Source organism: Sus scrofa, chromosome 2 (genome assembly GCF_054392235.1).
Source record: "Sus scrofa isolate SSC_HxYL_T2T_F1_AM1 chromosome 2, Sscrofa_HxYL_maternal_Yorkshire_Landrace_v2.0, whole genome shotgun sequence".
NCBI classification, from domain to species: Eukaryota; Metazoa; Chordata; class Mammalia; order Artiodactyla; family Suidae; genus Sus; species Sus scrofa.
This window is the reverse complement of record NC_139384.1, coordinates 10,624,658-10,634,251: the sequence shown is the minus strand read 5'-3', so window position 1 is coordinate 10,634,251 and position 9,594 is coordinate 10,624,658. Positions and strand designations below refer to the sequence as shown.

The 9,594-nt window shown below is 52.8% G+C and overlaps 1 protein-coding gene across 1 annotated transcript; it reads left to right on the top strand.

Annotated features, from left to right (window-relative positions):
- Nucleotides 1-364: 364 nt before the first annotated feature.
- LOC100524479 (pregnancy-associated glycoprotein 2) lies at nucleotides 365-9,234 on the top strand. Its single transcript, XM_013994250.3, has 9 exons — nucleotides 365-443; nucleotides 1,749-1,914; nucleotides 3,043-3,160; nucleotides 3,253-3,371; nucleotides 4,620-4,819; nucleotides 5,763-5,879; nucleotides 7,358-7,496; nucleotides 7,584-7,682; nucleotides 8,932-9,234. The coding sequence occupies exons 1-9, from the start codon at nucleotides 391-393 to the stop codon at nucleotides 9,082-9,084; spliced, it is 1,164 nt and encodes a 387-aa protein (XP_013849704.2). The 5' UTR covers nucleotides 365-390; the 3' UTR covers nucleotides 9,085-9,234.
- The last annotated feature ends 360 nt before the right edge of the window (nucleotides 9,235-9,594 follow it).

The window sequence follows — 9,594 nt, the reverse complement described above, 5'->3', positions numbered from 1 at the left end:
GTGATTTCAAAGACCACAAGAGATCTTGAAATGTCAAGCATAGCCCCTAGCACTTATTTTTACCATACTATTAGCAGTGGTTCATCTCCAACATCACAAGAGTCTCCCAACTCTTTGGTAGTCCACGCTTTTGTTTAGATGTGCAGCCAAGCCCCAAGGAAGAAATTGTAGTAGAAATCTCTGTATGTTGAGAATTTTCTAAGTCCACTCCCCAAGGACACTGATGGAGGTAAAGATCTTATCAGGAGGTGTGTATTTCTTATCAGTTCCTTTAGTGGCCGACAGAGGACAATTTGGGCATATCAGAGCATATATAACTAGGAGCTTCTCCCCACCACTTGCATACTCAAGAATTGCCATATCCTGAGTACCTGGACCCAGGAAAGAAGCATGAAGTGGCTTGTGATATTCGGGCTGGTGGCCTTCTCAGAGTGCTTAGTCATGTAAGTATGGGGACCAGAAGTGACATCATCTCTCTCTCTCTGGAATATTTCTTGTCATCTTCTTATTCTTCCAACTATCAGTATTAGAAGGGAAGGTCGTCATTCCCTGACAGTCTTAAACTTCAACTCTCACTGATTGTCGAGTACCATTCCAAGGGTACCTTGGAGTCTAAGCGTATTGGGGGTAGGTCTGCAGGATTGCACAACTCTGGGTCAAGAGTCACACAATGACCTACGTGAAAAAATGGCACTCCTTGGATTTCTTCAGTGCACAATCTGTGCAACGGTCAGTGTAGTCTGGTGGAAGAGCACTTCTCCTGCATTTGCTCCTAGGTCTTCTCTCGGCTCTCCCTCCATTTCTGGGTCTTTGTATTTCTGGGGCTTCGTCTCCGTATCTCTCTTTTGTTCTCTCCATCTCTTTGGATGTCTATGTGCATGCAGAACTCTCTGACGTCTTGTTATTTTTTCTTTCTCAATTTTTATTCTTCCTCATTTCTCTTTTTGGGGGTTTGTTTTTTGGTTTTTTGGGGTTTTTTTGTGTCTTTGTTTTCTTTTTAGTGCCACACCTGCAACATGTGGAGTTTCTCTGGCTGGGGCTCGAATCGGAGCTACACCTGCTGGCCTCTGCCACAGCCAGAGCAACACGGGACCCAAACAAAGTCTGAGACCTATAGCACAGCTCATGGCAACACCAGATCCCCAACCCAGTAAGCGAGGCCCAGGATCTAACCCCCATCCTCATGGATACCAGGTGGGCTCCTTACCACTGAGCCACAACAGGAACTTCCCTTCGCCTCTTAATTTCCATAATTTATTTCCCCATCTCCTGGCTGACCACAGCAAAGCCACAAACTCCCCTGTCCTGCATTTCAACTTCCTCCTCTGCAAAAAGAGGATCATGATGACCCTTGGGCCTCCCTCCCAGAGCTGCTTTGAGGCGGATGCAGCAGGGTGGCAATAGCAATGGTAACGGCTTCATTGTTGAGACTTCCCATGTAGAAGGTGCACTACATCCATCCTCTTACTTACGAGCCAGCACATTCTACTTAGGGTGTGGGGTTATTGGATGCAACCTTGGTACTTGCAATGGAGGCACTGACAAGAGCTCACATGACCTATGCAACATTACAGAAGAGAACCTGTATTTGAACCTAGGGTTTTGCCATGGTCTTTGCAAGATGACACTCATAACAGTGCTTGGAGAACACACAGTGTCATCACAATGGAGGCGTGACAGTCACTCCACAAAACAGACCGCTGTTGGCTATCTCTTCATTGTTTCCTTTACCCAATGCACTGCGAAAGGATCCCTCTAAGGAAGGTCAAGTCCATCCGAGAAAACCTCAGGGACAAGGGCTTGCTGAAAAATTTCCTGGGAGAACATCCTCATGACCTGATCCAGAACCGCCTGACCGTAGAGTCTGCCCCTCAGAAGAATATCTCTCAACAACCCCTGAGAAACCACTTGGATGTAAGTGGCAGGGGAGGATGGCCCCGCAGCGCCCCCTGGTGCTCTGGTCTAGCACTGGGTCTACCCTGGAGGTGCCAGGTGGGAGGGTAGGGATGGGGGGGGGGGCTCCTGCCAGAAGCTAGAGAACTCGGGGGTGGGTGGGGGTGGTGGAGGACGGGCACCTCAAACCCAGGGGAGAAGGCCCTCCCACCCTCAACTCTTGGTCTGTGGTGACTGGGCCCAGCGATGACCAGGTGGCAGGTAAACATCCATTTCTGCGCCAAGGATATGTCATCGCCTTGAGGAAGAGTGTTCTTTTAGACCCAAGGGAGCCACTGAGCTTCAGATGAAGGGTGAGCCCTGTCTGATCAGACAATAGAGCCAACTGCAAAGCCAGGTTGAAACCCCTTGAAGAGTAAGTTCACCTCCGAAGCCCCAAAAATGATATAAGTAAAAATTGATTGAGCCCCTTTGGTGGGTGGCACTATAGAAATCTAGTATTATATGGTTGTGGCTACTGATTTTATTTTATTTTATTTTATTTTATTTCATTTCATTTCATTTCATTTCATTTCATTTCATTATTTTTTGGCTTTTTTAGGGCCATACCTGCAGCATACGGAGTTTCATAGTCTAGGGGTCGAAATGAAGCCAAAGACACAGCAACATGAATCCGAGCTGTGTCTCTGACCTACACCACATTTCATGTCAACACTGGATCCTTAACCCACTGAGCAAGCACAGCGACCGAACCTGCATCTTCATGGATACTAATCTGGTTCTTTTCTGGTGATACACAATGGGAACTCCCATGGGCACTGATTTTTCAAAAGGTCTTTCATCTTCAAGAACACATAGCCCAGCCTGAGATACAGGCAAAAAAATAAATGCATGTCACATAAAAGGGCCAACTGCAGGATGTTGAAGGACATGCTTTGAGTTTGGAGGAAGGAGTGCTCAGGCTGGGCCTTGAGGGGGACACTGGAGAGCTGCTCCAATGAGGCACTGGTCTGAGCAGAGGCTGTGAGGTGGGGCCATAGGAAAGGGATTTTAGATGCCATGGGACAGCTCAAGGTTGGTGGCACCTCGGGCAAGCAGGGTCACCGGAGCAGTCCATTCTGCCCTGACCACCTCTCCCCACCCCTACAGTCGGTCTACGTGGGCAACATCACCATCGGAACACCCCCTCAGCAGTTCAGCGTGGTCTTTGACACGGGCTCATCTGACACATGGGTGCCCTCCATCTACTGCCAAAGCATGGCCTGTGGTGAATGCCCCCAATCCGCCCCTGTTGTGCTCCCCCCAACCCCCTTCTCTGTCCTGGGCAAGCTGATGGACACTCATCTCCTCTGTCTGCAGTTACACACAACACCTTCGACCCTTTCCAATCCACCACCTTACTTTTCCCAAGCATCGTCATCGAACTGCATTACGGCTCTGGGACAATGACCGGACTCCTTGGCTATGACACCATTCAGGTAATGTGGACACCACGGGCTGAGGCAGGGTCAGCCGTGGATGGGACTGCTACTTCCCAGACAGATCCGCGATCCCTTGGGAGGGCCTGACTTTCCCAAAGTTCCGAGTGGCTCGCCACCCAAATGCCCTGGGGGACTCTGTCCCTGTGGGGGAAGTGCACCTGCTGACACACAGGCTCTCAGAATGGCCACCCCAGAGAGAGGTCTGGGGCGTGGATTTGCACCTCAAGTGAAATTTTGCCTCCGCAGGGAGAGGGGGAATAACACTCACTTTTTGAACCCCGACTGGGTCGGGCACTGTGCCAGGCACTTCGATTGTGATAATCCTTTCACCCTGCAGCACCCACACAACCACCCCCACCCCCACCCCCACCCCCACCCCACAGCAGGTGCTATTATTATCTCCGCTATACAGATTAAGGAGCTGAGGTGCAGAGAGCAAGGGCCTTGGCCAAGGTCATGCATCTGGTAAGCGGTAAAGCTGAGCTGGCCAGTCAGGACTCATGCAGGTGTGGGGTTTTTGTGGGGAGAGAATAAAGCTGATCTGGGGACCCTGGGGGGGGGTCAGCCAAGGGCTTCAGGCACCGAGGCAGGGGAGGCAGGGGGCCACAGATGTGGGAACAACCTGCTAAATGCATTCTTACTCTAGGCGGTCTTGGAGAATCTAAATAAAACTAAGCCCAGACTCCCTGAAAGGGTTGAGTATTCTCCTCTCTCTCTCTCTCTCTCTCTCTCTCTTTATCTCTCTCCCTCTTTCTTTCTCTGTCACTAGCTCACACGCAAACACACACCCTAAAGAATTTTCGTGACAATCTTGCAGCTTCGCTGTATAATGGGCATCTTTCTTACTGTGTGGATGCAGGATCCACAATGCATTGCAACGAACTCATCCCTTTCTGTCATCAGATCCCAGGGACGCCAAAGACAAGGCTACCCTGCTCTCTACTCGTGTTCTCCTCAGGTGGGAACCATTTGGTCCAGCCCTGAGTCTCACTCTCCCCCCAGGTCGAGGGCATAAGGCCAAAACTACAGACAGCATTTTCCAAAGGAGCAGCTGTGGATTGAAATCCACAGACCGGCTGAAATGGAAACCAGATTCCTGTACCAGCGTGGCCTGTGGTCAAGCCAGGGCCCAGGCAGGCCTTAGTTCTCTGCAGGCTAAAGGCATCTCCCTGCCCCTCTCCACTCCAACCCAGCCCCAGCCCTGTTTCACAGACATCCACATGGGAACACACCCTTCTTTCACAGATGGGGGACCTTATCATCAAGAACCAGACATTTGGCTTGAGCCTGACAGAGGATGACATGGCCTTTGAACATGCAACCTTCGATGGCATCCTAGGCCTGGCCTATCCCAGCCTCGCCATCAAAGGGACCACCCCCATCTTCGACACTATAATGAATCAAAGCCTCATTTCTGAGCCTGTCTTTGCCTTCTACTTGAGCACGTGAGTATGAGTGGAATAAACCCTCTCTCCACATCACCTGTATGTTGCTTTCGGTTGCATGAAAATGTCTAGCCTACGTGATCCAGAAGTTTCCTGAGAGATAGTCTAGACCAGGGTAACCAACTGTGACCACAGGGCCTCATCTGGTACCACCAGCTGGATTCTATAAATACACTTTTAATGGAACACAACCATGCTCCTGGGGCCAAGGGCAGCACTTGGCCCAGGGAGGTGGAGGGAGGAGGAGGAACAGTGGAGGGGTCAGGATACAGGCAGGAGGAGGAGAGAACGGGATTCGCTGACGGATTCGATAAGGAAGGAAGGACAGGGATGGGGGGACACTTTCTTCCTCACTCACATTTGACCAGGAGCCCAGGACCAGCTAGAGCACTGGCAGGGCTCAGTGCAAAAGGAACATGAGGGACCCCTTGTGGAAAAAGCTTGAGACTCAGGACAGAGATGGCAGAGGCCTGGGGGCCTGCTGAATGGGGGGTCCCGTGGACAGCATGGGAATCTGGGCCCTGGGCCCGGGAATCTGGCCCTGGGTGAGCTGGATCCATGCCCTTGGCACCCTCAGGTCTCAGCTTTCCTGAAAATTGTCAGGTTGTCCCAGTGGAAGCCCCAGCCCTCCGGTCTGGTGTCCCCTGAGGGACTCTCTCAGCAGGCTGATCGAGGGAGGGGACCAGTCCCTCTAGGAAGGGTGGGGGCTCAGAGCCTGGCCAGGATGTCCCCCCAGGTTCAAATCTCTTTTAGGCTACTCATTAGCCGGTCAGGTACTGAACCTTCCATGCCTCAATTTCTGCATCTGCCAAATGGAATCCTAGCAGTGCCCCTGATGGGTGGATAAGCACAGCCCTCAACAGTGCCTGGTGTGTGGCCGAATTTGAGAAAAGCCACCCATTATTCTCCTACACTCAGCCCTCCCTCTCCCTCCTCTCCTCAGCGAAACAGAGGCAGGCAGCATGGTGATGTTTGGCGGCGTGCTCGACTGTTACTACAAAGGAGACCTCAAGTGGGTGCCCCTGTCGAAACCACACTACTGGCAGATACCCTTGGAAAGGTAAGCCCCTCCCTCTGAAGGCCATCCCGAGGGCTGTCCCCACACATGCACACAGACATGGACAGGCACACACACACACACACACACACACACACACACACACAGTGTCACACACACACAGATACACACACCCTCCACAAGCAATGACACACTAAGAAACACAAACAGAGACACAAATAGAGACACACACAGGCACAGAGACACACCAAGACACACAGACACAGAGATACACAGACAGACACACACACCTCCCCGAAGTTTATAATCACCCTGGCCTCCTGACCAGGGTCCTGGCCAGGGACTGGAGATGCCTGTGCAACCCAGGGACACTGCAGCAACCACGTTGGGAGGCAGTTGGGGAGCATGGTTTGAGGTCCCTAAAGGGTCCTGAAAGGAGGATCAGGGAGACTTCCACGAGCCTGGGCAGGGTGGTGCTAAGATGACCAACCGTCCTCGGCTACCCAGGCCCAAGAAGGTGATTCGTGCACAGGACCGCCAGTGGGAAAACAGGACATGTCCTGGACAAACTGGGAAAATGGGTCTCCTTAGGGAGAAGCTACCCAGCAGTGCACAGAGGTTGGCTGCATTCTTGACTGGAAAGCACATCAGACAGAGAGACACCTCCTGACCCTGACCCACCCAGCCTCATCCCAGGCACACAGGGGGAAAGGCACTATGACAGGGACCACCAGGGAGCTGGGATCCAAGAGTGGCCTCAGAACGAGAGGCAGGAGTTGAGCCCCTCAGACATGTTCTTCCATGTCTTTGGAGGCCCCAGGGCAATGTCGCTCATTGCCTGCCCCGGGGGCCTCAGTGTATGAGCCTGGCCGGGGGGCAGGGCCGGGGGACTACCTCTTCCAGGGCACCCAGTGTCCCCCTCCCCACCACTCTGAGCATCTGCTGCACCAGAGAACCGCCAACAGAACTTTGGGCATTGACCCATTATTTCTCAGACACCAGAAACAGGGCTCTGGTTGCCCTCATTCATGTCTTCATTCATTCATTCATTCAAAAAGTCATGGTGTGGATCTGCTGTGTGCTGGGAATTGAGGTGAGCACTTGCTCTTAGAGACCTAGAATCTAGTAAGGTAGACATTCAGGAAAGAGGTCACCCAAAGAATGAATTGCCATTTGTACCAGGCTAGACTTGAGGAAGTGTGTACAGAGAATGGCCAAGAGTGGAGCCTGATTGGAGCAGGGGGGAGGGGGTGGACGCAGAAGTGGGGGTGGGGGAGAATTTCCCGACATGTGACAATTAAATGGGCGACCAGCATGAGCCAAGGCCTTGCGGCATGAAGGAGCCCAGGGTTTTCAAGAAATGAAAGGAAATCAGTAAAGGTGAAATGACCAAAGCAAAGGAAACCAGAATGGGGGCATGAGCTGGACGATTATTCTGGAGATAGTCCCGGGGTGGGGGGGTGGCAGTGGGGGAGGCTTCAGAGTGATCCTGGTGCCTACCTTGTCCTGCTGTCTCTTAGGATCAGCATGAAAGGGAAGATTGTTGCATGTAAACGCGGTTGTCAGGCCATCGTGTCTACTGGGACCTCGATGATTGGCCCAAGGAAAAAAGTCTACAACATCCATAAGCGCTTCGACGGCTATTACCTCCAGGACCTGGTGAAGGATCAGGCTACAGGTTCATTCTGGGGCTCTTCGCACAATCAGGATAAGGTGTACCAACCTCTCTCCCCTTTTCTCTAACAGTACGTGATCCCATGTAGTTACATGAAGACCCTCCCTGACATCGTCTTCACCATTGAGGGCATCGACTACCCAGTGCCAGCTCGAGCCTATGTCCAAGAGGTGAGGGGCCAACCCTGGGGGCTGGTTCTCAAATCGGGGGCTGGCAGGAACCATTGGGCTGCTTGCTGGGAGGAGGGAGCACCCTACAGGCCAAGCTGCACCACTGCAGATGCGCCTAAGTGCCAACCCCACCAGCACATACCACCACCTTCGGGGGGTGAGGGTTCCCAGCGCTTCCCACAAAAGCAACCTCTTGAAGGCAAAGGGAAGACTAGGACAACCACCATCCTGAAATCCATATGGAGACTCCACCCCGGGCAGGCACAGTATCAGGCACAAGGAGAGGGGACCACTAAGGGCTTCTGTCCTCAAGGAGCTTCCGGGCAACCAGGGCCCACAGATGGATGACACAGAATCCCTGTGATCATCAGGCTGAGGGACAAGGGGGTGGCTGAGGACACTGCCAGTGTGTTGTCCCGCCAGAGTGGTTCACAGTCTCCCTGCCCATCTCCAAAGTGCCCTGGTTTGGATGATGATTAGAGGGTTTCCCGAGTCCTAGGCTGCACCTGCCCTTCGTAAGCCCCAGGTCCCGCTCTGGGAGCTGGGACACCAGACCAGCCCTGTGCAGGGCTTGGAGGCCCTCCTGCATGAAGGGGACACAGTGACTGCACAGCCCCTGGCTCAGACCTCAGCTTTAATACACGTCAGCTCCCGATGGGAATTGAGAGGAGGCTGAAGGAGCTCAACGAAGGCTTTGAGGAAGAGAGGGAATTTCAATGATTCTAAACCCCCAGCCTCATGAAGGGGTGAGAAGCCCCTCTGGGGTGGAGGCAAATTGACACTGGGCTCTGTGCCCCTGGACCCCTGGGGGCTATGCCAAGGGATGCCAGGGGCAAGACCAGTTGATGAGGGCTAGAGACAAGGAAGCACCAGGCCAAGTTACTCAGTCCAGCCTGGAATGGCCAAGGAGAGAGAGCAAGGATCCAGGAAGACCACTCGAGTGGGGGTGGGGGAAGAGGCGCTGAGTGCAGCCTTAAAGAACAGGTTGTGGGGAAAGGGGCACCAAAAGGCCTTCTGTGCAGAGAGAACTGCCAGCCTGGGGCAGAAGGAAAGAAACAGCAGGGAGTTGGAGGGGGGCTACAGACTGCCTGGTTCTTGGGTGGACACCCCCGCCTTCTGCAGCTGCTGAGAGAGTCACGTGGCTCTCACCTAAGGAGGGAGATGAAACCCAGAAACTGTGGATCTGGATACGGGAGGAAGCAGCAGGTGAGGGCTCAGGCTCACGGCTGTGTCTTTCTGGCTCATACAGATTGCTAGGGGACTGTGTGTGAGTACCTTTCAAGGACGAAGAAACAAATCCATTCGCAATGAGATCTGGATCCTGGGGGATGTCTTCTTAAGGTTGTACTTCACCGTTTTTGATCGAGGACAGAACAGGATTGGCCTGGCTCCCGCTGTATAAATGCTGGGGCTGCTTCCAGAAACAATCAGGCCCAACCCCCAAACACACATTCACTCACACCTAGGGCATTCTCGCCCAGGGAGCGCGGCTTGAACAGCCTTTGCTGCTCAGCAAAGCAATGTTCTCAGTGAAGAATAAAGGCTTGCCTTTGCAACCAACTGGGGCCGCTCTCTGAATCAGGGTGATGATTCATGATCATGCAGGACTTGACGACATAGTCTGAACCACAAGTGAGAGGAGCCCACCTCCACGAGATTTCCAAAGGAAGGGCAGACTTCTTGGAAGGATACTGGGGATTGGGGATGCAGGAACCAGAGCAGATCCAAAGATCTCAGTGACTGGACCCAAGTCATCTAGCCTCACCGCTTTCATTGCTCAGGCTTCTAATCATATGGAAGAACTCCAGAGAGGCCTGCCCAAGGGTTTTCTCTCCCTAAGGTATATCTAAGCCCTAGGGAAACAAGCACGGAAAAGATCCAGGAGACAAGGGATGCTCTGACTGGCCCACCT